General features: G+C 42.5%; 1 protein-coding gene across 22 annotated transcripts in view; it reads left to right on the top strand.

Moving 5' to 3' along the window:
* The window catches only part of PPP1R9A (protein phosphatase 1 regulatory subunit 9A), a 266,633-nt gene extending 239,331 nt beyond the window's left edge, over window positions 1–27,302 (top strand). For 18 of the 22 annotated variants that reach the window (XM_053266026.1, XM_053266021.1, XM_053266022.1 and 15 more), the window contains 4 exons: window positions 3,433–3,552; window positions 5,877–5,900; window positions 8,531–8,713; window positions 15,467–27,302. In XM_053266026.1, the coding sequence (XP_053122001.1) occupies window positions 3,433–3,552; window positions 5,877–5,900; window positions 8,531–8,713; window positions 15,467–15,664 (525 nt within the window). In that variant the 3' untranslated portion in view covers window positions 15,665–27,302. The remainder of the gene's footprint in view (window positions 1–3,432; window positions 3,553–5,876; window positions 5,901–8,530; window positions 8,714–15,466) is intronic. The other 4 variants (XM_053266039.1, XM_053266042.1, XM_053266036.1 and 1 more) reach the window with 1 other exon arrangement.
* Window positions 27,303–27,618: the final 316 nt, after the last annotated feature.

The following is a 27,618-nucleotide window of genomic DNA, read 5'->3' as shown; positions in this document are numbered from 1 at the left end:
TATTGCCCCCCGCCATGTTCTGACATCCATTTTCTTACCAAAAGCGGGGTGGAGGGAATGCCAGCTATTCAATTTATTTGCTAGTTCCTGCTTTTATAGAATGAAGGTATTATATCAAGTGGTGAAAGTGCAAGGAAGTATTTTTGTCCATAACAAATATATTGCTTCAACTACCCTATTGATTGTAAAATCAAATTTAGCGTATCCAACTGAAATATTGGCATAATAAAACATGTCACTGTTTTGTAGCAGCTCAGTTTTTTGTCATTCCCCCTGCTCCTTTCACCAGACAAGATGCTTCTCTTGTGCATCTTGGGTATTACATTTAATTCCATTTTGAAGTTCTTTGAACTTAGAAAAATTGAATTATTTCAGATGTGTGTTTCTACTGTTACGTCATGCACGATGCTTTTAGCATGGTTGCTCACAAATAATATTTTGTAAAGCTTCATGTTCTGGTTGTTGTTTCCATGTGTATGCAGTATTTCTTGAGCGTTTCATGACCTACATGAGGGTGAAAATGAAAGTCAGATAGTTATGACTGTCATATCTTGAAATCATATCTCAGATGATGGGTAGTCCTAGCTTAGTCCATCTCCAATGCAAGCTCCATTCAAATTGAGCCCCATAACATGCCTTCCATTTGCACTAATTAGGTTTGCACAGGATGGATTCTCAGCAGACGGTGTCCACATTTTCATGGGCATTCGCCTTTGCTGCCCCTGCTTCTGACTGGGCTGATATTTTTGGAGCGTGTAAACTGGACCTGTGAGTGTATAAACCAGACTTTTCAGGGAGCAGCCAAATGGAATGAACATATAGTCAGAGAGGATTTAACTACAGCAAAATGATCCACGTTTTTCATTTGTGTCCAGTGGCAATAAATACAAAAGAACCTCATTTGAATAAAGCACCACTTAAACTGAATTTAAAAGGCAAATATGCATAAAAGCAGAAATACATGAAACCACTGTTTTGTTTATTAAATAGAAAAGAAAGCATAGAGGGCAACTTGATTATGTTTGCCTTTTGCCTTTGCTTTGTGAAATCAGAATTTGCTGTCAATTAATGGAGTTGTATAGTTGATAGTTGTATAGCAAGAATAACTGTGGTGTTCAGAAAATACCAGCATAGACAAACTCCCTAAATCCTCTAGGTCTCTAACTTCCCCATGAAAAAGCAAATACTAGATTGATATTTTCTCACAACTAAGGGGAGAAAGGTAAAAAGAAAAGAATTTAAAACCTTATAATGGCCAAGCTACACGTGACAGAAAATCCATGATCAAATTGCCTGTTGTTGTTTACTCAAATGCAGCCACAGAGGGCTTCAATTTTGCTTAGACAGCAGCAATATGGATAAAAGAATGGGTTAACCTTACTCCCTACATGCTATTCCCCCTACAAGAAGCTGCTGTTAGCCCTGCAGGGGTGGGAAGAAGGAGGGTACTATAGACATCACAATTATGCCAGTGTTTTTCCAACTTTGGGGCTAACAGCAGGTTTGGTAGGGGAGTGATTTAGATCAGGAAATTGACATGGAGGAAAGGGTTAACTCCTCCACTGCTCTCTAAGGAAATTGGCGCCCCTGCAATGGGTGCATTTTAGTAAAGAAAAAGCACTGAGACAGCCAATCAAAGACCTGCTGAATGATGTGTGATTTGGACTGGAGGCTCCCAGGAACTGAGAAATCACCAATGAAATTTCAGGCTGTACACAGGAGATGGTCTAAGTGTGCTTTGTTGAAAGAAACCTCCTTCAAAAATGAAAGTAACATAACTTGATGATCTTTATATTTTACAAATGTCACACAACAAAAGTTTGATGTAAAGTATAGTAATTCAATTGACGAAAACTATGAAATTATCCTTTGTATTTTAGCCAAGAAATATGATTCATTACAATATTTTGAGTCTGCTATAGCCAAGAGCTTAATTTAATATATGAATGCTTTCTTTTTTCAGTTCACTTTTGAAGTTTCACCTTCAAAACAGAGTTAACGCTTGTGTATTGTTGACATGCCCGTTGCAGGTTTTTAATAGTATGTGGTTTGTTTTCTTTGTGAACTTCAAAAGTTTCATTAGTTTATTAATTTTGGGGTTTGTTCATTTGTTTGTTTTAAATGTGTTGTTTTTCAAACCTAATGTATACCTGGCCATTGCAGAATTTGTCTAATGGCAATTTGAATAAGTTTCACCAAATGTACATATCACAATGTATTATGTTTGGAATTGTTCCTTTGTTGTTTATCCTTGCTCTAAAATGTGATGCTTTGTCCATGACATTTATAAGGAAGTAAATGTTTTGTGTCCCTGTTTGAAATGGAAACTAATGTATGTCTTTCACATGGTCAATCCATCTGTAATACAAAACTTATAGTACAGATGAAGTATAATGTTACCTCTCTGGCACCGACTTCAAGAGGCACTTGCTTTGTTAATGAAATCCTTATACCAAATGATTGCAAAGATGTGGTCAAGTAGAAGTCTCTTTGAATTGTAAAATGGTGTAGGCTAAGGAGACCAGGCATTTCTAACTATTGCCATTGCTCAGTCCTTAGAATGGGCAGGCTTGTCCAGATAAGTTAGAGATGTCTAACTTGGTTAGGTTCTGTTTCCAAGACAGATCCTGGAGTCTCACAATGGTGCAGGCAATTATCCCAAACCTGCTGCCCAGATCTGTCTGGTTTACTTTCTATTTGGGAAGAAAAGTTCATAGAGGCTGGATGTGCAAACTCATGCACAAGCTAAATGAAAAACCTTGCACAAGCTGGGCCAAAGTGCTTAAGAGTGAGGAGGTGCATTTAGATTAACATCTCATTTATGCCATTTGTTGCTCAATGCAAGGATATCCACTCTGTAGCGTCCCTGTGGATATCTAGGTGGAAAAGCAGAATGCTCTGCAGAAACTAAAGTGGTTTTCATTCGCTCTTTGAGAAGCATCTAAAAATAAACCTCAGATGCTTTGTTATGACCTGAGCTACAACATATGCTGCACAGGGAGGGTAATTCCTATCAGCTTTTTATTGGGGGCATTGCTGGGAGTGGTGTTCTAGCAACTTCCATCTGTGAGGTCTGAATAGATGAGTGCTTAAACCCATTTTGGCCCCTCACAGAGATGGGCACAGACTGAAGCATGCAGCTGATTTTTCTAGGAGAAATCCAACATCTCCACTTGAGTGTCATAAGACTAGGAGCACATGGAGCTCCTTCTTCACAGTTGATATATATTAAGAACATTGCATCTCATTTTCCAAAATTGTTGAAAACAGGAAGGAACACTTTGACTTCAATCTACTTCTAGCTCAGTAGATTGACACAATTACTCTTGAGCTGTGCCTGCTCAGCAAGAAAAAGTCAACCCTCCTGTGAAATGTCGGCCGGTACTCTGTTGTTTGGCTGATTGGGTTTGTTTTGTTCTTGTTCCCTTACAGAATTTCACTTTCAATGATGACTTCAGTCCGAGCAGCACTAGTTCTGCTGATCTGAGCGGCTTAGGCACAGAACCAAAAACGCCAGGATTTTCACACTCCATAGCATTGTCATCTGATGAGGTACCTTACCAAGTACTATTTACAGAGCAGGAAATAGTTTCCATTCTCCCTGTAGTCTGGTTAATGAGCTAAAAGCGCTTGACTGGGTATATCTTTGAAGCGATAGATGCTAGGGGCTGCTTTCATTATCAGAATCACCACAGGAGGTGCTTGTGGGTGGACTCTATAAAATAAGAAAGGGAAAGCTTCCAAGGTGTAGAGGAAACAATGCAGTTTAGTGTGGGCCAATGTGTTAAGTCAATGGCTCTTCCTCAGGGTCAATACCAAAAGATACACAAACGCATGTGCGCTCACACACACACACACACACACACACACACTGGCTGGTATCCTCTGCAGGGTAATATGACCTGTTGTGTGTTTCTAAAGTACCATCCATAGTGTTGAGAACAGCCCTGTTCCACTGAGACTTAGCATTGTACAATTGGGCAACATGACACCCATTAGAAATAATGGGCATCATGCAACTGCAATTGTGCAGAATAGGATGATTCTGCAACACCACAGGCCATGTTTTAGACACATGCAGGGGTATGGGCAGTGCCCTCTACGTTATCTGTGGAGAATGTCAGCCACTGCATATACATTCAAAACTGTAATAGTAACATATCCATGTCTGGATCATAAAGACTAGGTTCAAAATATGTACCTTATATTGCTGGTATATACCACTTCAGGCTGCAGGTGAGGGACCATGTGTCTGGATGCTCTCTGACATTAAAAATCCCTCTCAGCAAGCACATGCATGTCATGGAGAAGGTTCTAACCTAGTGTTCTCCCTGACTGCTAGTTTTTGTTGTTCAGGGAGTTTTGCTTGGTTTGTTTCATATGTGGGACATTTAAATATTTGATCCCTCAGGAGTGGTATGATCAATAAACTGATATATCACATGAAGCTGCTGATCACGTATTTTCCCAATTGGTTTGTTTTGCAATGGAACAATTTTCATATGCAATACTGTATCAGAGTATGCATGCTGTCCATTACACTTGCTCCAGAGTTGTTCTGCTGATATAAATAGGAATCATCTGGAGTAAATGAATAGTCGGTTGCAACCTTAATTGTGTGACTGTTTTTGCAACATAAGGGACACCTCAGCCCCAAAAACCGTCCTTTTACACACATAAGGGCATTGATCACAATCAAATTTGCTTTTTATAGAAGAGTGCTTTGAAGTGTGGCCTAAGTTTGGCTTCTCAAACAAAACATGAGCCAGTCTTTCCCCTTCTTGCATTTAAATGCATTCTCTTAAGCTGGTGTAACATCTATTGCAGTCCAGCACACAACTAAGTCCAACTGAAGACCATTAAGATAAGTGGGGCTGAATCACATTGAACGGTGTGCTAAACAGCGGGGCTTTCTTTGCCTCACTGTGGGTTTCCCTAGCAAGACAGGCCTAATGCAATGCCAGACCTCCAAGTTAAAAGATTGTGGTTCACATACCATGCAGTATACCACCTTTTTTTTTTTAAAGGAACAAGCATAGCTTCCCAGCAAGCTGCCCATCTGCACTGCTAGCAGCAGTGAGGGCTGTTGCATGTATGTGAAGCTGTGTGCATTTACTGTTATGATTCCTGTTGCTGTTATGATTCTCAATGGCAATAGCAACACAGCAGCAGTTACACACAAATTCATGTGCACACAGCAGCCCTCACCACTACTACTAGCAGCAGGGACAGGCTCTCGGCTTGTTCAGAATAAGTGCTCATTGGTCTTCAAAGGGTGGCACACTGCATGGTATGGGGGCCGTTGTAGTGACCCATATTATTAGCTGGGGCTGTTCCCTTCCAAGGATGCTTATGAGGCATAGTCTGCCTATCTCATTTGTGCAAGTCACGCTTCCAATTTGGACCAGTTGTGACCTCTTGACAGTGATTTCAGCTACTGCCCTGGAAGGAAGATTCAGCAGTACTTTTGGTCTCAACAAGACAACACAACCATAGTCATAAGTCAGTTGAGTATAGGCCCTGAAGGCCATTGAAGCCTTCATGGCCTCTCCCTCCCATACTGAACAGTCATACTTCGGTAAATCCTATTGGGTTAATCCAAAGGTTTCCTTCCTCTGATGGAAAGAGTCTTCTTCAGATTTCTTCCTCCGGAGGAAGCAAACCATTGGCTGCATTCCATTGATTTGAGGATCTTTATATGCTAAATTACTGTTATCGGGTTCCAAATAGGAAAGTAAAGCTTTGTTCTCATTTTGACAGTTAGATTGTTGTTGCTGGATTCCCATTCCTTTTGTAAATAATTAAAATGTTTTATATGTCCTGCATTTCTGTCCATAATGTTTTCTTTCCCGTTTCTTTATTGCTGACTTTCTCAGAGCTTGGATATGATTGATGATGAGGTGAGACAATAATGAGTTATTTTACAGGGACTTCTGCAACAGAGACAAAACCATTTCTATTTACACTTAAATGTTCGCTTTTGTGTAGCAGATTCTTGTGTTCCAGCTCATACATGACCTCCAATTGGTAGTCATTCTTCTCCCTTGAATGCTCGTTCTGTTGTGTTTGGGGAGTTTTGCAGTCAAGTTAGGGTCAAACCAGACATAAGGCTTGTTCACACAACCATTTGGGGGTGCGTAGAAGGGCAGAAATGCCCCTACCTCATGACTCTCACACGACCAGAACCGCTGTTTGGATTTGCAAACCTAGCACCCAGACCACCAAAGCTCAGGTGGCAGACTTTATTGAAATTGTGAGCTGCAAGCCCCGGCCCACTGTGGATGGTCCTCCAAACACGCCCCTGCCTTCCCAGCATACACTGCGGCACCAGAAGCTTGGAAACACTTCATGGTGGCAGCTTCTGCTCCCTGCCAACTGCTCTGGCCACAGAACTCTATGGTAGCCATGTGAGGCAGGCGGGTTGTGTGGCATTCTGCCAAGTGAAAAGGCTACGTGTGCCCACACAACCGGTGGGGGAAAGGTAGGAGAGGACTTTTTCCCTCCTACATCAGTTAAGAGCAGGGTAGAGAATCTGGGTTACCCAGGTTTGAAAGAGCTTTGTTGGAGGGATTCCTGTGGCTCCACATGAGCCAGAATAGCTGGCTTAACTGCCAACTACCCTGGAATTGATGGTCATAAAAACAGCCCTATAATGTTTCTAATCATGTAATTTGGCCCTGTGTGGTTTGTTTGATAGGAACCACCAGGTGGAGGGGGATCAGGACCATGGCTGGAGTGGAAAGTGATTTAAACCCTCTCCCGCTACCACAATCGCAGTCCAGACTGGTCCTCACATGGGTCTCCCCCCCGCCGCCCCCACATACACAGGAAGAAGCCGCCAACAATAGTCTGATTTTCAGGACAGATTCATGAATGCTGGATACAGTGAAGGCATGGCTTCTTGATCCCTGCCTCATTTGAACAGAAGTGGCAATATCACTTTTATGCATCCCAAAAGTATGCTATTTTTTTGAAATGTGAACATCGCCATCATGCAAAGTTGTAGTTCATTTTAATGTGCCCCTTGTAATGAGAGCTGTTGCCATGCATATCAGAGTGAGGTTTCAGGTTGTCACCATGTTTCCCTGAAATGGCAAGTACCACCTCTCACAAAGAGGAGGCACATTCACATAAAATATTTGCTGTGCAAAACAGAATTGATTAAACCACCGCATGATGACTTGATACAAGAGTAAAGTGACAATTAGTCCTTAGTTGTCAACATTAAGAGGACATTTCCTTTTAATGCTTGCTGCTTGCAGTCCAAAGCAGTTGAAACCTAGATCAAGACAACCTCCTCCTGTGCCAGTATATTCCCATTGACCGAGCTGATTTCTACCCTGTTATACATTGTTTGATCTGTTGCAACCAAGCAATTTCGTTGTTGTTTTAAATGCTGTAATAAAACAGGAGAGATTCTCACTCACTTTCCTCTCAAATCTGTGGAGTGATTTTCTAGACAGGCATTGAGTTTTCTGTTAGCTCTTTGCAAGCGTTCTGGCCAGTCCTTGCAAAAGCATAGAAGTCGGGGTGCAGGGTAGGCAGCTCTGCCTGAGTTTTTAAAAAGGACTCTTCTGAAACCCAAATACTTACTTTATCAATGTACCATAAGTTGTTTTATAATGTGGGGTCACTCCTTTCAGCAATGGTCTCTCGAAATCTGTCGATTAAAACTCATGGGAGCTTTCCAGGTTCACATTGGCTCAGTAATGCTCATGCGCTTCCTTTTCTGTTGGATATAAAGCAGTTCATTCACGCAGCTGATAATGGCAGCAGCCAGGAAGGCTTCCCACCAGTTACATATGGTGAGAGGTTGCCAATCTTTCTGCCTAGAAAGGGTTCAGAAGGAGATACATAAAGAGCCTTTTGGCTCTGTGAATTTGGAGTATATGTTCTGTGTATTTTTAAGTTGGTGGAGCTTGTTTTTGTGTGCTTTTACCAGTTGTGAACCTTCTTGAATGCTTGAAGGTTCTCAAGACAGGAATTTAATGAATTAAAAATAAATGCATATTTAAGCCACTCTGTTTCTCTAGCTTTAATTTGTGATTTTCTATGCTTCCATGTTCAGAGGCAGCATCTGTCTGGGTACCAGGTATTAGGGGCAGACAGTAACTGTTGCTTTCGTGTTCTGCTGTGGGCTTTCCAGAAGTATCTGACAGCACTGTTCCCTCTACGGCATGCATGTGCGCATGCACTCACATGTTTTTTATGTCTGCTCAGTTAATGTTCGATCCTGCTCAGGTTGAATCCGGAAGGCCCCACTCTGAATGCAGGTGCGCACGCACTGCCTTGATACTGCTGCCCAGAACAAAATTCATTCCACACACAGATGAAAAAAATTAGAGAGAACAGTGTCTGACAGCCTGCTGCTGCAAAGTGAATGCTGGACTAGATGGAGCTTGAACTGCTCTAGCAGGGCAGGATAAATAGATGTGGTGTTGGAATCACATTGGAAGATGTGCTACTATGATGATATTATTGTATAATGATGATACCATGGCATTTGCACTGCCAAATGTTTTTGTTACAGATTCTTGATGACGGGCAGTCTCCCAAGCACAACCAATCCCCAAATCGCACTGTTCAAGAATGGAGTGTGCAGCAAGTTTCCAACTGGTTAATGAGCTTGAATTTAGAACAGTATATCCCTGAATTCAATGCCCAGAACATGAATGGAGAGCGTCTCCTTCAGCTGGATGGCAGTAAGCTTAAGGTAATTGCTCGTTGTGTCAGTGTTGGAAATAAAATTGAGAATTCTGCTTGTCACCAGGAAATCTGTTATGGGAAATATTCTTGAATGTAACCCCAACACCTTTTAAGCATAGAGGAAGTCCATGATCACAATAATGAATAATAGAAGTAGTGCAAATGGCTGGAGATGAAGAATATAATAACAGCCCTCCTAGATCAAGCCCAAGGCGTATCTAATCCAGCATCCTATTTCACACAGTGGTCTACCAGGTGCCTCTGAGAAGCACACAGACAAGGAGTGAAAGCATGCCTTTGAGGCTGGAGGTAGCCTCGAGCCATTGATAGACCTGTCCTCCATGAATTTGTCTAAGCCCCTTTTAAAGCCATCCAGAATCACCACATACCATGGCAGAGAATTCCATAGATTGATTAGGTGCTGTGTTAAAAAGTACTTCCTTTCGTTGGGCCTAAATTTCCTGGACTTCCAGTTTCATGGGATGACCCCCAGTTCTAGTGTTGTTAGAGAGGGAGAAGAATGTATCTCTGTCCACTTTCTATTCCATGCATAATTTTATACATCTCTGTCATTCTCCCTGTAGCAACCTCTTCTCCAAACTAAAAAGCCCCAGATGCTGTAGCCTAGCCTCATAAGGTGCTCCAGCCCCCAGATCATCTTGTCTGCCCTCTTCTACACCTTTTCCTGTACTACAATGTACTCCTTAAGATAAGGTGACCAGAACTGTATGCAGTACTCCAGATGTGACCGCACAATATATTTGTATAAGGATATTATAATATTAGCATTTTAATTTTCAATCCACTTCCTATTGATCCCTAGCATGGAATTGGCCTTTTTCACAACTGCCATAGACTGAGTCCACACTTTCAACTAGCTGTCCACCATGACCCCAAGATCTCTCTCCTGGTCAGTCACTAACAGCTCAGACCCCATCAGTGTTTATGTGAAGTTGGGGATTTTACTCCAAGTTTGTATCTAGGAATAGCAGTGTCCCACTGGTTCTCACTGTTCCACCAGGTTTCCGTTATGCCCACTATATCTATGTTTTCATTAGCAACCAAGCACTCCAGCTCACCCATCTTGGCTCAGAGGCTTCTGGCATTGGTATATAAACACCTATACACAGAATCTCTTACCTGGCGTTCGCATGTGCTATCTCCCTTATCATCATTTAGACTTTTTGACCAGCTGTCATGTGTTTCCGTCTGCTCTGCTCCTGTTTCTACTCTGTCCCCTTCTGGTTTATCTGAAAGGTTTGCACCCTCACACCTTAGGGGATTTTGCTTGCCAAACAATATAATACCCAGTTCCTGTTGGCAATCCCTCAGGCGTCATTTTAAAAGTTGCTCTGCAACCTTCTTGATTTTAAGCACCAGCAGTCTGGTTCCATCTTGGTTCAAGTGGAGCCCATCTCTTTTGTACAGGCTTTGCTTGCCCCAAATTGTATCACTATGCCTAACAAATATAAACTACTCCTCCTGGCACCATGCATTGAGACCCCTCTGCTCCACCTGTCTCACTGGCCCTGCACATGGAACAGGTAGCGTTTAAGAGAACACCACCCTGGGGGTCCTGGGCTTCAGTATTCTGCCTAGCACCCTAAATTTGGCTTCCAGGACCTCCTGACTGTGTTTCCCATCATCATTGGTGTTGACATGCACCATGACAGCTAATTCCTCCCCAGCACTGCCTGACAGCGTATCTAGATGCTGCATGACATCCGCAACCTTTGTAGCAGGAAGGCGAGTCATTGTACGGGCTACACACGAGTCATGAACCCCTCTCTCTATGCCCCTAATGATCAAATCACCCACTACTAGGAGGCCCCCAAACCCCAGAGGGTATCCTCTGTGTGAGAGGATATGGATGCATCACCCAGGAAGGGGTATCTTGGGAGCGTTCCCCTCTTCCTCGAACTGATGTCCTCCTTCCTTGAGACCTTCATTCTCCCTGACAGTAAAGGAACTGTCAGCCTGGGAGTTGAATGCCTCTAACACATCCCTGAGGGTCTCATCCACATACCTTTCTGCCTCTCTGAGCATATCTAGGACAGCTACCTTGACTTTGAGGGAACAGACTTGTTCACTGAGAACCAGGTGCTCTTTGCACTGAGCACACACCCACAACTTCTGCTCCTCAGGCAGATAGTCATACATGCAACATTGTGCAATACATTAGGAAGCACCCAATCCCCTGCTGGCATTGGTCTTGTGGTAGCTGGTCTTGTGGTAGCAAGCATGACTTGTCCCCATAGCTAAGCAGGGTCTGCCCTGGTTGCATATGAATGGGAGACTTGATGTGTGAGCATTGCAAGATATTCCCCTCAGGGGATGAAGCTGCTCTGGGAAGAGCAGAAGGTTTCAAGTTCCCTCCCTGGCTTCTCCAAGATAGGGCTGAGAGAGATTCCTGCCTGCAACCTTGGAGAAGCTGCTGCCAGTCTGTGAAGACAATACTGAGCTAGATAGACCAATGGTCTGACTCAGTATATGGCACTTTCTTATGTTCCTACTTTCATAACTAGTTTTATTGGCTATTTAGAATATATAGAGCTTGTTTACTTGAAAGCTAGATCTTAGCTGCAGTTGTCAGCTAATTAAAGGTTTTAAGCTCTGTCCTCAAAGAAAATTATAAAACTAGGATAGTACTCCCCTTCTTCTCATGCTGGGTGTCTCCTTTGGGATAATGGGAACCACTTGTGCGCCTCCCCGCAGTAAATTTGACACAAGACTTCTTTGATATCTCTTAGCAAACTTCTATTCACAAAGCTCTGGGTAGCTCCTTGTCTTCTCCCCTGATCTGAGCCTTGTCTTCTCAAGAGCTGCTTCCAAACTGAGCCACCTCAGGAATGTGGCCCCTCCCAAAAGCTGTGTGACTCACCTGCAGCTAATCCCCACCCACTGGCTCTCTAGGCACAATTACTATTAATAATAATAAAATATGCTTTGTTTATTTATTGTTTGTCCCATAACAAATTGTTCTCTGGGCGGCTCACAACAGAAGTTTGTGACAAACTTCCAATAAAAACACATTAAAAGCATCAAATCGCAACACGCCCCCCCCCCAAAAAAAACCTAACGGTGCAAAACAATTTAAAAACTTGTTTAAGTCAATTTAAAAAACCATTTACTCTTCTGATTCTGATTACACTGCTGAGATAATAACAGTTGGAACTCTAAAGACATCATTATCTTGGAAAATCAAGCTGTTGGTACACCATATTCAGTCTTAAAAGTTAATGAACAATCTTGATACACAGCGTTTAACACATTCTGTATCACAGGTGTAATGCTACCGAACATTATTCAAGCACAGCTTAGAAGCAGAATGTGGTCGGTGACATAGGAAGCTGCTTTTTACAGAGTCGGGCCATTGGTCTATTTAGCTCAGTATTGTCTACAGCAGGGCTGCACAACTTCGGCCCTCCAGCCGCTTTTGGACCACAACTGCCATCATTCCTAGTCACAGTGGCCAATAGTTAGGGATTGTGGGAGTTGTAGGCCAACATCTGCAAGAGGGCTGAATTTGTGCAGCCCTGGTCTACACCGACTGGGAGCGGCTCTCCAAGGTTTCAGGCAGGAATCTTTCCTAGCCCTGCTTAGAGATGCCAGGGAGTAAACCTGGGACCTTCAAGCAGACGCTCTACCACTGACCGTTCACTAAGGGGAATATCTTACAGCAGGCCGTGCTTACGTGTAGTCACCCATCTGAATGTAAACCAAGGCAGAGACTGCTTAGCAAAGGGGGCAATTCATGCTCATTACCACAAGACCAGCTCTCCCCAGTGTGACACAAGCATTATGACACCAAAAGGTTCTTCGATTTTAGTCCAAGCTGAAGTCAGAATTAAGCTTTGTCTCACTTCTTCTCCCCCTCCCCTGCCCTGCCTCCTGCCCACCCATTCACACCTGCCTCTAAGCCCCTTACCACCACTACCCCAACTTACTTGTTGCTCCAGTGGTGGCAGCAGGAGAAAGGAGCTTGCTCGCTCTGCCCTGCTGATGCCTGGCACACTGCAATGGCCGCCAGCAAAACACTGGGAATTGCTTTTGCAGCAGTGCTGACATGGAGTCCCTGCTAGAACTACAGGAAAGGTAACAAGTGAGGGAGAGAAGAGGCTTGTGGAACAAGTGAGCAGGACATGGGGGGGGGGGTTTGAGTGTTTATGGAAAGGATCAGACCCTGAGGCACTTCCAGTGACATCATTGGGCCATAATGGCCTGAATCAAGCTCAGAATTGGAGCTAGAAGGAAAACGAGCTATTTTCCAGGTTGAGGCGAATAGTTCATTTTTTTCATAGCCGTGTGTGTGTGTGTGTGTGTGTGTGTGTGTGTGTGTGTGTGTGTGTGTGTGTGTGTGACATTACAAGTGCCTTGTAATTAGCATTACAAGTGCCTTTTATTTTTATTTAGAAAAAGACAAGGCAGGAGAATAAAGGAGAGAAGGTGAATGGCCTAGGAGTATTGCCTCTCTGGCCAAACAGTCAGGGAATTTGACTATATCATGGCTGTGTGACTGACTACATCTTTCTGTAGTGTTAAATTAGTACTTTGCCCTGTTAGTGTAGTGAAATTCCCTACGAAACTGACAATAATCAGTAGTATAATATAGAAGATGTGTTTGAAATAATATGTGTTTAGTGTTTAAAGTTTATAAAATGTTTTTAAAGACTGTTATATTCCATAGAGATAGATACACTTACATGTACATGCTCTCATTTTATCTCTCCCTCATGAGACCCAGCGTGGTGTTAGAGTGCTGGACTAGGACCGGGGAGACCCGAGTTCAAATCCCCATTCAGCCATAATACTAGCTGGGTGACTCTGGGCCAGTCACTTCTCTCTCAGCCTAGCCTACTTCACAGGGTTGTTGTGAAAGAGAAACTCAAGTATGTAGTACACCGCTCTGGGATCCTTGGAGGAAGAGCGGGATATAAATGTAATGATAATAATAATGCACACACAGAGATTGTGTGATCCTTTCCCCCAAAGACTCCCCCCCCTTGGAGATCTCTTAAGCTGAAGGATCTCTTAATCCAGGAGTTCTCAAACTTGGGTCCCCAGATGTTATTGGACTTCAGCTCCCATAATCCCCAGCCACAATTATGGGGGTGGAAGTCCAACATCATCTGAGGACCCAGGTTTGAGAACGCCTGACTGAGAACCTGAAGCACTTGTCCTATATGCAGATGTCTAAGGCAAGGTTCTCAAACTTGGGACCCCAGATGTTGTTGGACTACAATTCCCATTGTCTCCAGCCACAATAGCCTTTGGGGCTGATGGGAGTTGTAGTCCAATCATGTCTGGGGACCCACATTTGAAAACCCCTTATAAGACACTTCCCGATGTTGTCTCCTGAGCCCCAACTAGTACCAGTCTAGGAAGTGAAACAGGGATTCGCTCATAAGAAAGTAAGCCCTGCTGGATCAGGCCCAAGGCCAAGCATCCTGTTCCACACAGTGACCCACCAGATGCCTCTGAGAAGCCCACAGACAATAGGTGAGGGCATGCCCTCTCTCTTGCTGTTGCTCCCCTGCAACTTTTAGAGGCATCTTGCCTCTGAGGCTGGAGATGCATAAAATATAAGAAGAATCCTGGATGATACCAAAGGTCTATCTTCTCCAGCATTTAGCTTCCCACCGTAGCAAACCAGATGACTCTAGGACATCCACAAACAGTGCTTGAAGGCAATGCTCCCCAGTAAGTGGTATTCAGTGATAAGTCTGTCAATGGTGTCATGATGGCTACATGTGAGCTCTAATTCAGAGGCAGTCTACCGGTATCTCCTATGAATTTGTCCAACCCCATTTTATGGAATGTATTGTTACTGCAGGGCTCTGCCCTTTGTACCAATTCTGCTTGTTGTTTTGGACCAGCAGTGTACAGCCCAAGGGATCACTACAGCCAATATCTGGCTTATAGGCAGGGCTGTCCTTAGGGCATGGCAAGCAGGGTGACTGCCCTGGGCCCTGCTCTTTTAACCCCCATTAGAATTAACTGGAAGGGGTGCCTGCACCCCACCAGGGCTCTCTAAGGACAGCCCTGCTTACAGGTATCTAGCAGACGTAGCATGTTGGTCACTCTACAGCACCACAATCTTTATGGAAAAGCAGGCATCTGAAAGCACTTTTGATAGCCAGCAGTTATGAGAGTAGCTCAAGTGTGCAGGACTAATTTTAAACCAGTCTTTGCTGATAAATAACAATTGGGAGGTTATTTGTAGGGGTTTGTGTACAGTTCAGGAAGTGAAGGGTTATAAGCAAAGTCATTGGTGGCTGAATATATGAATGCCACTATGTTTTGTGTGTTGGGGAAGCAAGAATTCACCTGCCACTTGGAACATAAAAGCTTTTCCAAAAAACTTGGGGGATTGGCTGATTTTGCTGTTAGATAGATTGGCTTTGGCTGCTGTCTTAGGTGCTTTTGTATGTATTTGTCTTTGTGTGGCATTAACTTTTCCATGGTTGTTTTTCTATACTGTTTTTATTATGTTGTAAGCTGCCTGAGTTGGTGCTTGCAGGAACGTTGGAGTATAGTGTTTTAATAACAAAATAAACAAATAAGATATCAGTCCATTGCATACAGTAGGCCACGTAACTGGTGTGATCTAACCTTGTCATTCCCAGTAGTCTGGGTGGGAAGGCATGAACTGCAGAAGGTACCATGTTTCCATACACCATATTTCTGTATATGTTGTATTTAGAAGGACTTTAAATCAGGTCCTAAATTAAACCTTTGCTATTCCTTTCTTTAACATTAGGCTCTTGGTATGACATCTTCCCAGGACAGAGCGATCATTAAAAAGAAGATTAAAGAGATGAGAGTGTCTATAGAGAAGGCTCGCAAAGCTCAAGAGAAAATGGAGAAGCAAAGGGAAAAACTTAGGAAGAAAGAAAAAGAGCAGCTTCAGAGGAAGAAACGTTCCCCAGATCCAAAAGAGGGCACTAACGAGCAGTGATGCATAAGCATGATTGTTTTTCTATTAGGAATGTGAAGACAGTTTTCGGGAAGGAACTCAGAGTGAATTCTGTTTCCTTCCCATCCTTCTTGTCTTCGTTACACAGAGCTTTGTACCCCTATCTGAGGTTTTAACTAGAATAAATGGGGAAACGTACACTGTGTAGCTACACTTTCCTGCAGTTTTCCTGCACTACAGGCTGGTGCTTTTTGACCTGCTCAGCAGTCCAGAATGATGACTATACTTTATTGTCCCATTACTGTACTAGCAAACCAGCTGTCCAGCTCAGGACCAGCACTGAGAACCTCTTCCTCTTCCTCTCCCCACCCACGCCATTTTCAATGGTCATTGTTTGCATTGTGCTAGTTGTGTCTGTTCCCTCTGATAATCAAGTAGGACACAATATTACATAGCTTGCTACACTCTAAACACAAAACTTCTCCTCCAAATGGGCGATATCCAGAAGGCTTCGATGGACTTCTGGGAAGCAAATAAACTGGAGTTAGCTGCATATCAGTCACCATTGAGTTTTATGGGGAGAACAGCCCCGTTTGTATTGCTTTGAGATTTCAATCCTTCTGAAAGTGGACAAGTCACATCAGTGCTCAGAGGTGATGCTTCTCCATCCCTACAGCATGGTTTCAAGTCTTGAAATGATACACTGGAGATAATAGGCAGCAGCAAAATCAGTATTCTTCCTGATCAGCAGAAGGGAAGGCAATATGTGTTTTCCCCTGTGAACTGTACAGTAGTTTAGCTCAAGAAGAAAGCAAAGCCGTAATTTGCTTATGTGGGACTGGAGAGTAACATTTACCCTCCAGGTGTCTTGAGTGGGTGAAATTCTAATACTAGGTCAGCTGGTATTAGAGTACAGTTTCTTAACTTGTGCTTCTGACTCAGTTATGAGGTCAGGGCAAGTATATAGCTACACTTTCTTGTAGTATGCAAGGACCCTCCTTTTCTCAACTGACAGTGGACAGAAAACTTTTTTTTTCTTTTGTAAGGAATATGGCCACCTCTCAGTTTGTTTTTAACTGGTGGTGGGGAGGGATGTGAGGCCAAGTGTGAGATTGCTGTTACAGTGCTGGGATTTGACCTGCTGATATCCAAAATGCATTCTGGTGAAGGTGTTTCTTTTTTCCAGAAGATGCACTTTTAAATGAAGGGGGGGAATGTCTGTTAAAAAGTGATATATTTTAAACTGTGCGTATTGCTAAGAGAAGGATGCAGTGAAAAAGAAAGCAAGCAAATCAACCACAAAAGTGCAATCCTATCTTTTGTTAAGCAGAAGAGTTGGGTAAGATTCCCTTTGAAAGCTCAGCTTAAAACCTGGGCTAGAGAATGCTCTGCATTTTGGTTTTGTAAGACTGTACCAATTAAACAGCAAGGGCATGATCCAGCCAAAGTTAAGTACTATTAAGTTCTCTTGGTTTGAATAGAAAAAAGTGAAGCTCTCTCCCTTGAAACCAATGGCTGACGTGAGGAAAATTACTCAGAGTAGTCCCATTGAAATTAAAAGGACAATATAGGCATTGTATAACTTACCTTTTTAATTTCAAAGGGACTGCTTTGGGTAATGTGCATCATCACGTCTGCCGCACCAATGTGACTTTAAAATAGGAGTAGTCAGCCTTGGCTCTCCAGCTGTTGTTGAACTACAATTCCCATCATCCCCAGCAACAATTTATTATGGCTGGGAGTTATGGGAGTTGTAGCTCAATAATAGCTGGAATGCCAGGGTTGCCTACCCCTGCTTTAAAATAATCAGCTTTGGCTGAATTATACCCATCATTATTTCGCCAAATAATGGCCTCTTTTCACACATTAAACTAATGCAAATAGGATCTGACTCGGACCAACTGTTTTGTGGTCAGTTCATTTACATATTGTATTTCACAGGACTCAGAACTGAAGTTTCAACAGAGAGAAATTTGGATTTGAATGACAGATGCTTTTAAGGAAATTATGTTTGTCATATGCTTCCTTTTAGTGTCAAGATTTGCTTTAAAGCCTACATAGACTTAACATTGGAATGCTACAAGCAAGTTCCCTAATTTCAACAGCAATAGCTTATTTTCCATGTGTTGCTACATATGGCAGATCTGCTTGCGAATGGCTGTGTCTTGCTTCAGCTCAATGCAATTGCTCCAAAGTTCTGATGCAACATTTGGACTTAACTTGTAGGTAGAGTAACAAACCTCTCTCACCAATGCACTGTATTAGGTAACTGGATACTTCTGGTAGGTCATAACACTTCTTTATTCTGCTACAGAAAAGAATGGGGGCGGTGGGTGTCTCTATTTCAGCAAGGACCAACTGAATGGAAAACTTTTCTCTAGGTCAGTCCATTTGAAAATGTAACAGAACCCTGGTTAAACTGGTGATCATAGGTTTATTTTAGGAGGTTGAAAAGTTATATTTATGTAAAAGAAGGAAATATGAGATAAACTGGAGATGTACTTTTTAAACTATGAAATTTGGTAAATGCATTAGATGTTCATTTTCTCCTTTAAGTTATGTTTACATGCCAGTAATTTAAAGTGGATGTATATACTAGTAATGTCTATGGACATATTCCCTCTGCTTTACATTATTTATGTTCTCTGCTTTGTTTTACTAAGACCCCTGGGGAGCATATTGTGTTGTACATTGATTTTGCATTCCTGCTGTTTAGAGCAGTGTACATTGGGGGTTTTATTCTGCAGATAACTAATTTGATTTATGTCCTGCAATTATTCTGTTCTTTTGTTCATTGCTTTGTGGTAATGACCTGAGCATTAAATTTTGACCTGATCTTAAAACATTAAAGTAAAAGACCAACATTTGCGGGGGGGGGGGGTTGATAAAATGCAGATTTACTCACATGTATAAACAGAGTCCACCAAGCAAGGCAAGAATTCCGCCCTTCTTTGTGAGCTCAAGATACATAGTTTACATGCTGCTCTGCCCTTTCTCTAAGATAGCAAAAGCTACTTTCTTGCTTCCTCGTTTTGTGAATGTCCCACATATTTGCAGCATATTTTAAAGAATGTTTTTTATCTAGGAATCCTCTTTTTAAAAGGACTTGGAAATGTATTTCAGATATCATAGGAATAGTTCTGGCGGCATGAACGTTGCTAACACCCTGGCCTTCAAGAGTGCTCCTTTGCCATGAATGAGTGTCTCATACCTGCCAACGTGTCCCTATTTTCCCATTCAGGTGAAAACAGCAGGCTGGCAGGTCTGCCTAGTGAGTACAACTTCTTTCATCCCATTATCTTGGAAGAAGATGCCCTCGCTGATCTTTACCTTCCACACAACCGCTGAAGGCCCAGGAAGCCAACTTGGGTTAGGAGTTGACAAGCTAGACTGAGTAGTTGCTCAGCTCTCTGGGTGAGACAAGAGTCACTCCCAGTGTAGGATATGGATATGTATGCCACCATTTGTACTCTGCGACACCTGGAGCTCTTTAATACATTGCACTGGAAGTGGAAAAGGAAGTGACTTGCACTTCTTCCTCCTGTCCCTATTAGCTCACACACAGCCAATTCCAAAAACATTCCAGGGCAGATAAGAGCATTCTGTCATGTGTGTGAAATACACTGATCTCCACAGAGCATCCTAGAACCCAAGATACAGGCTTTGGCCGGAAGTATGGTTTCCACCGGAGTTGCTTAGTCCGTTCCATTATGCAGGGCCATCCCTAGTGTTACAGTTCAGCAGGTTTCCACCTTTTGTAACCACAAAGGGAGTTCTCTCTCGCTTTTGATTATACGATTCATACCTTTGCAAAGTACCGATTGTATGTGCAGAACATTCCACAACGCTGGAAGTCGCTGCGGTTGACAAAGTCAGTCATTTACCAAGGCCAAGACAGGGATATGCTGCAAGCAGTGCCATATTGGTAGTGCAGTGGGCTATTGGTGAGGAAAAGGAAGGGCATGTTGTCACGCCCTGGGGCTCCAACCATATCAAAGGCAACATGCACTGTCTCAACATGTGCCAGGCCCTGCTCAAAGCAAGAGCGCACCCCCGAGTCTCCTCCTAGCCATGTTGCTTATATTATTCACTGGCAGTGTCATTCAAGAAAGGACCCCACAGAGCATGTAGGGATACAGTCAGAGATTGCATAGGGTTTGGGGGCTCACTAAAGCATGGAGCCAGCCCTGGTTAAGTGACTGTGAAGCCATTACACGACGGCACAGCTGACTCTTTCGCTTAAAGCATTTCATCAGGAGCATCCCAAACCTCGGCAACGTGTAGCGTTCTCCCCGATAATAAGGCCTTGATGGTGGGGAAGTCAGTCAGTCACTTAGAAGAGATTAGAGGAAAGTATATGTGGCATTGCACTAGTCTGCCAGGCTGAGTAAACAGAGCTGTGAAACAGAGCCCAAAGAGAAAAAATGTTGATGGACCAGTGTTTCTTTTAAAAGCATTGTACAACAGTTTGCACAATACGTTGACCTAAAAGTTAAGAAAGAGATCTTCAAAAACAGGGTATGTGAGTTTTTAAAAAACTGTTTGCAAAACTTCTGCACGTATAGAAAAGGGATCAAAAGTGATGACGAGCAATATCCACTGTTACTCACTAGCGGCTGATCTTCATCCGCTATGTTCAGTGACGACTGGCTTGCTTCTCTTTTAATTAATGCTTCAGATTCCTCTCTGCATTGCGCTTTCAAGACCCTGGTGAGCATCTCTAAATATCTTCCATGCCTAAAATACTTCATGACCTTTGAGTCATTCATGCATCTTGAGATCCATTTCCAGAGTGGTATTGTACATGCATGTCATTCAGAATTAGTAAGGCGTTGTCTGATTTAGGAATGAGCCCTCTCTGTCTTAACATTTGTAACTCGGAAAGCAGCTCTTATGCTGTTCCACAGCAAGATAAATGCTCGTGGGCATATAGCTCTTTTTCCTACATGTTAAACAGACCTCAGAAAACGTTTGTTTCTTTGTCCAAAATACTGGAAAGATGAAAAAGGATGCTTTCTAAAGACTCTGTACATTTGTGTAGTTTGAATGTTTCTACTAATTAAAGAAATTTTCTTGTAATTCAAATGGAGAGATGAGAGCAGAGAAGTGATTTTGGTCTTAATTTTTTTTTTAATGGAATCAGAATGAGTAGTTATTCTAGAAACTGGAAGTGTTCAATGGTGAGCTGCTCTAACAATTCACCCCTTTGTGTACCTTTGTATATCTGCAAACAAATATGTTTTTCGAAAAGAGCCCCCGTCGGCTGTGCAGGCTTAGACATTTAGGGAGTCCCCAAGGGGGATACTGCTCTAAGCCATGAGGCACAATCTTTTCCACACGTTAATGAGTGGTTGCTACATTTTATAAAGGTGAAGAACTGCAATATTTTAAAGAAAACATTTTCTTACAGCTTCTGTTTCCCAGTTTCTCTGGATGTCTTTCTGCATGTTGTCTCTCTTTGGTAGGGTCGATTTAGTAGCAATTTGCTATTGAGGAGAATCACTTTTCTGGATATTTTCTAAACTGTATGCTTGAAATCTGTTGTAAAGCTCTGAGCAGCTTTTTACTGAGCCGGATTGTGACTTCAGAAATGATTTGGCCAATCAACCCATATGATTATAGGTCATTTGCATATTTCACAGTCCTTTTGGTAACATTTTCTTTCTCAATTTATTGCATTGTTCTGACACTTAAAAGAAGTCAGTTTGGAAAGCTGTGGTACCACAGCCATGAAAATGAGCCATCCAGTGTTTTCCTAGGCACTAGATGAAGCATTCTCTTAACTGGGAAATAAAACAAACCTTTGTAGCCATTGATTGATTGTAAGGTGCACGTATGTTTGTTTTTTGTGATGATGGCTGCTTTTTTGAGTTGACTTTTGGGAAGGCACTCCGCCAAGCACCACTGTGAAGTAGCCTCCATTTTTCAAAGGACCCCCCCACTTCCTTGTTTTACCTTCCCGAAGCTGTGAAGGTTAAGTCAGCAGACCTAGCCCTTACTGGAGGCACCAGTGCTCTGGCTCCTCTTCCCAGGAACTGGGGCAACTCTGTCATGGGGAGGAGCTGTAGCACGTTCTCTTCCCCTATAGCCTGTGTTTGTGGTACAGGAAGAAGCCCCCATGCCACAACTATGAGAAAAGATTCATGGACTCTTGCCTCACCTCCAGTGAAATGAATGAGAAGTATGTCGTAACAGTGCCTGTTAGGTGGGCCTTTAGGCTGAAGTATGTCATTTCGGAAAGCTTGGACAGGATTAGCTTTAAAGGGACCTTGGTGGTGCCTTGAGTCTATTATAATCAGCCCTAGGTGCAAGGCCAAGCCCAGCTCCCTGTCCCTGTACATTCAGTAGGACAGCTTGCCACTAAGTTATTTAGGAAAGGAATAACTCAAGACTATTGAAAATCAGACTCTTGCAAGTATAAACACCACTTAAGTATTAGTGAAACAACTGAAGTGAAACATAAAAATGTCTAAAGATGGCAGTGGCACAGTGCACAGTGCAACTTTCTCACAATGGCTTACATACCCTGTCTGCCTAGCAGCAGAGCTTTTGCACCATCGTGCAAGACACTAGAATTGTGCAAACATGATAGAGGGTCATTATTTCCAAAGGCCCTCTATTGCGCACTGTGTTGGCACAATTCTAGCGCAACTGCACCAATGCTCCATTGCTAGGCAGACAGAACGTCACGTGGTATGTGAGCCAACAGAAATATTTTCCTGCCAATTTCACCACCTTAATTCCTGCCTTTGTAAAAAGGGTTTTCATTCATACTGCAATTCTAATTACTGGTAACTAACCAGTGTTCCATACAGTGAAGACAAGGCAGCTGAAATGCAATTCAGTAATCCAAAATATTGGTTTAAGATGAGAGTTAAGATTCTTTACATTTTCACTAATGCTCTAAAAAGGATTGAAATTGCAAGTTAGGGTGTCCATCTTAACTTCCATAAGCTGTAAAGACTTTGTATAATTCAGTATATGATGATAGCTTTAGAAATGAGGCTCCATGCACCCACACGTTGCCTTAATCTTTCAGCTGGAAATTGGGCTGGGGAGGGATGCATCCAGGCAGATGTTTACTTCTTAGAGAAGCCCTGATGAATTTCTGCCTGATGCACCTCTGATCAAGGCAAAGTGTGGGTGCATGAAGCCTCATTTCTAAAGCCATCATCATATACCAGACTCATCTTACAGCTTATATGGCGTGGAAGTTAAGATGGGCACCTTAACTTGCAATTTCCATTCTTTTTAGAGCACGATTGGAAATGTAAAGCATCTTGATTCTCATCTTAAACTGAAGGTTTTTGGATTACTGAATTTCCAGGCATTTAAAAAAGAAAAATCTAATTAGACACTGGGGAAAAGCTTAGCCATGCTGCTTAAGTGGAGCCTTTCCATTCTTAGGCAATATACATCTGATGCAAAGCTAAAGGTAGTCTGCCTCCACCTTAACATGCCACCACAAGGCCCTAGTCATCTCGCCTCCACCTTGCATTCCCTCGTAAGTACAATTGCCACATCATTGCTGCCATATGTGCCTTCACAAGTCCATTTGCCACCCTACCCCCCCATTGCCTCATATAGCTTGTAAGGACCCCCGTTACCTTCCCGCCAGCTTGTGCTTCCTGATAAGCATTCACCCTAGCTTGAATTCTCTTCCACAACCTGCTGCTACCTCCTTGCATTCCCTCACCAGTTCATACACCACTCCAATGCAGCCATGGAAATAGCACTGGGAAGAAGTACGCTTCCCAGATGTCCCCATGTGCTTTCCTGTTGTCCCTGTGTGAATTCTCAGCCCCATGGGCTCTGCTTCCTAGAGGCCCTCCCAGTACCGTGAATGTAATGATCTGCACAAGAGATGGCCACAGTAGAAGCAGCACCAGAGGGGTGCTACAACTCCATTAAGATTGTGGTGCCCAATGAACAGCACTAGTAGCGGGCATTTGTTTGCTAGAGTTTAAGAGTCAAATTTTTAACTGCTGCATCTTAGCCACTTTCTGCACGAGATCTGAAGGGGTGGTGTCCCTTAGTTGATGTTGCAGACTTTCAGGCTGATAAGGTGGACAATTTAGATTTTATCACCAAGAGAATATTCAGGGCGTATAATGTTAAAATGCTGAAAGAACTCCCCCATCTTAATTATATTAACAGAACTGTGACATAAGGAAAGGTTCTTTGGTAGAAGTTTTCTCCACCATAGAAGCTCTCTCTGTAAGTGGAGGATAAATTTTCTTTCTATTGAAAAACTGCTGGTTTTGACCAGTATTCTTTGGTGGGCACTGTAGTATCTTAACTTTGGTTTGACAGAAGTTACTACCCATGCCTCTCCAGACTAAGAGCATTGTGGGCCTCAGTAACTGGGCTGGGCACAGAACTGGTCTTCAAACTCACAGAATACCAACTGCACTTTAGTAGCACAGATGCTTTTCTTTTTTTGACAACACGTAGTTTAAGTCTGCACACTTGGCAACACTCCATGCAGCCCAACAGAGCAATCAGGCTCCAAACTGTAAAGTTTTCTGTTTTGACTGAAGTTCTATACATTACCTACCAAATAACATAATGATGTGAGTTCAAGCTGCTGGGTAGAACTTTCTGATGTTGAACACCAAAAATGTTGTAATACCATCACCGAAGATGAAGTCATACTCCCCACCCCACAAAAAGCACAATTAAATGAAATAAGTAGATTCAGTAACAGTGGCAGTGTGATCCCACCTCATGATTATTCAGCAGTGAATAAGGACAGAATACAAGCAGATAATTTGAGTTCACTTTAAATCTACTGTACTTCTTCTTCTTTTTCATTTTTCTTAAAATAACACACACACAAACAATAATGATAATTAAAAATAACAAATACTCTAACAACCATGTCCCAAACTACAGATTCTCTTCCCAGACATTTCCCATAAACCTCACAGTTCTGCTTGATTTAATTTCCTTCAGGATGGTGTTATCTGCAAAAGAGTTGTAAGCCAATCTGACTGCAACAGTAGGCCATAACTCTCTGAATTACACCTTCTTACCATATACAGTGAGGCATATTCTGCTTTATGAGGCCCCCCGCCCGCCCCAATGACTGCAACCCCAATTCTTGGGGAAACCTATAGGCAGGCTTATATTTACTTCTTTTTCTCCTTCCTTCACTCAGGACACACAGGCCTTGAGCAGAAGCCCTCCCCCACTCCTTTCCAGGGCCTGTTCTCTGGCTACACTAGAGCTCTAAGCAGGGGTGTAGCTACAATTGAACAAAAGGGTTCAATGAATCCAGGCCCCCAGCAACACCCCTCCCTATTTTCTTCATTATCCTCCTCACTCTTAAGGGCCGCCAGAGAGAGGGGTGAACACAGCCCCCCCCCCCGCCCTCCCTTAGCTATGCCCTTGGCTCTGAGGACTTGAAATGAGCTCTTCTTTTAATAAAGTTGTGGCATGTTTCATGATACTTATTAGTGTCTGTCTGTTTTCCTTCTGACTAGGAATTAGTAGATTTTAAAAGTTGTACAGGAGACATAGCCTCTGAGCATAAAAGGAGTAGCTTTCTTCCCTTTAAGCCTCTGGTTAATGGTTGATAGGCTAATGGCTTACTCAGAGTAGTCACATTGACATTAAAGGGACATTAGGCATTCCTAATTTCAGTAAGATTACTTTGAATAATGTTCCTCATTATGTCAGTCACTATCTCTTTCTTGTATTCTCTACAAAGTAGAAGACGATGGATTATTGGCATTTTTGTCTTAATAAATATACTGTACTAACAGATCTTCTGCCCTGTGGGATGCTTTGGCTAATGCCAGATTCTTTGAGAACACACTGTGTGCTGGGTGGGGTGCTGTGGGTGTACCTCACAGGATTTTTACATTGTTTTCCACTCACATTTTTAAAAGGACCTTTCGGTTATTCTCCCCTCGCCCAAGACCATTTCCCAGGGATTGTTTAACTGTTCCCTCATTATATGGAAGCAAGTCCCACTGACTTTAATGGCATTTATCTCCTCCTAGGTAGGCACATAGAATTGCATGTGCAGTTATCAAAATGCTGCTGGAAAAGACATGTGTAAACTCCAGCCCAACATCCTCTTTCTCACAGTGCTCAGCTACAAGCTGCACAGAAGTGCAGCAAGGAAATCTCTGAAGCCATTCCCACCCAGTGCCAACAAACTATTATTGTGGTGTAGACGTGAACATGGAGGTTCTACATGAGAGCCAAACTGCCTGTGAATATAGTGGCTTCATTTCTTAAGTATGGCCAAGTGAAGCTTCCATATTCACTGGCAGTTTGGCTTTGATGTAGAACCTCCATGTGTAAGAGCAGTCTACATCAGAATGTTGGTTTCTTGGTGCTGGGTGGGAATGGTTTTTAGATTTCCTTGAGGTTCCTTCTTCAGAACTTCCTAGCATGGGCTACTATATATTTTTACTCAGAAGTAAGCGCCAAATAAATAAATGAGATTCCCCCCTCCTATGCTTTGCTGAGGGGCTGGAAAGAAAAGAACTCACATTCTTGCCTAGGATCTCTGGTGGTCCTAATTACTATGTGTGTTTACTCAGAAGTAAACTCCAGTGGAATCAATGGATTTGCTTTCTAGTAATTTATTCCAAGCTTTTCTGAGGGGATTTGCTGTCCCCCTTTAGTGGGCATGAGAGAAAGGGGGCAGAGGGATAAAACAAATTCCCGGGGAAGGAATGGTTGTTTAACTATACAAGTGCCAGAATGCTTACAGTCTGTCCTTATCAGGCATCGGTGTTCAGAACCAGGAAGTCATTTGCTAGAAATTGCCAGGACTTGCCCCTCCCAACTTAGGCTTCAGAATTCTCAGTGGGCAGACTCAGATCTGCTCTTAGCTAACTTTCCCTTAGTTGTTATGGGCATTTCAAATAATAATTACTCAAAAACCACAAGATTGGTGTTTTTTATACCAGCAAAAAGGCACCAGTACAGTATAACATTTTTAAAAAAATAAATATATATATTATCCGTGATGGAAAATTTTTGCCAACCCTTTAAACCCTCTTTTTAGTAGTTAAACTTAAACTGCTGTAACTCAGCCATTTTCCAATGGATTTGCAATGAATTTGGAGGAGTGATGTCTCTAGTCTCCTAGTAGATATGTGCACAATTTCATGGGGATTGGATGGATATGTTTGATTTTATAAGCAATAGAACGTTCAGGGCTTATAATGGTGGAATATTGAAACCACTCCTCATGCTAACTATACTGGCACAACTGTGCCAGTATAATCCTCTAGAGGTGCACTACATTCCACTTCCAACAAAAAACTGGCTTCTCAGTCAAAAGGGGAGGAGACGGGGAGTTGCATTTGGGGTTTTTTGATGTATGAATTGCATGTTTTTCTGGTATTTTTTAAATTTTGTACATCTAGGTGTGGTGTCAAATCATCTGCATGGAAGGTGGCGCAGTACCCTGTCTGAGTTTGTATGCTTGTGCTCTTAATTTGTCCTTTTAAATGATTAAATCCTGAAGAGAAAAAGACATCTCATTACATTTGGTTACTTGGAGGCATTAAAAGTAAACAAACAAAAACAATTGCCCTTTTTATTCTTACAGATTTTTAAAAAAACAATTGTGATTAATTTGTTAGTGTATATAAACTTATTGCCAATGAGTATTGTTGTTAGACAACGAATGCAATAAAATAAATACTGAAACTCATCAGTGGATTTTGTATTTTAATCACCATCTTACGGCAGCTACAGTGAAGGTAAGAGCTACAGTCACAATTCAGCCCATAGGCAGCAAAGGGGAGAAGAAATGGATCGATTTCTGCTTCCTAAGCATGAAACTTTACCTTACCTAACCCAAAACACCAGTTTCAGTGACTGAGGAGCTATGAAACTCCAGCATGCATTATTGTATGAGCTTCTTCAAATGCAAATACAACTCGGCTGAAATATGGGAGGATACCAGTTCATTCTAGCGGTTCTGCCATTACAAAATGTGGATACAATGGACGGGGCCAAGACCACTC

Source organism: Hemicordylus capensis, chromosome 6 (genome assembly GCF_027244095.1).
Source record: "Hemicordylus capensis ecotype Gifberg chromosome 6, rHemCap1.1.pri, whole genome shotgun sequence".
In the NCBI taxonomy this organism is placed as follows: domain Eukaryota; kingdom Metazoa; phylum Chordata; class Lepidosauria; order Squamata; family Cordylidae; genus Hemicordylus; species Hemicordylus capensis.
Note: the sequence above shows the minus strand (reverse complement) of the source record. Positions and strands in the feature narration are given on the sequence as shown.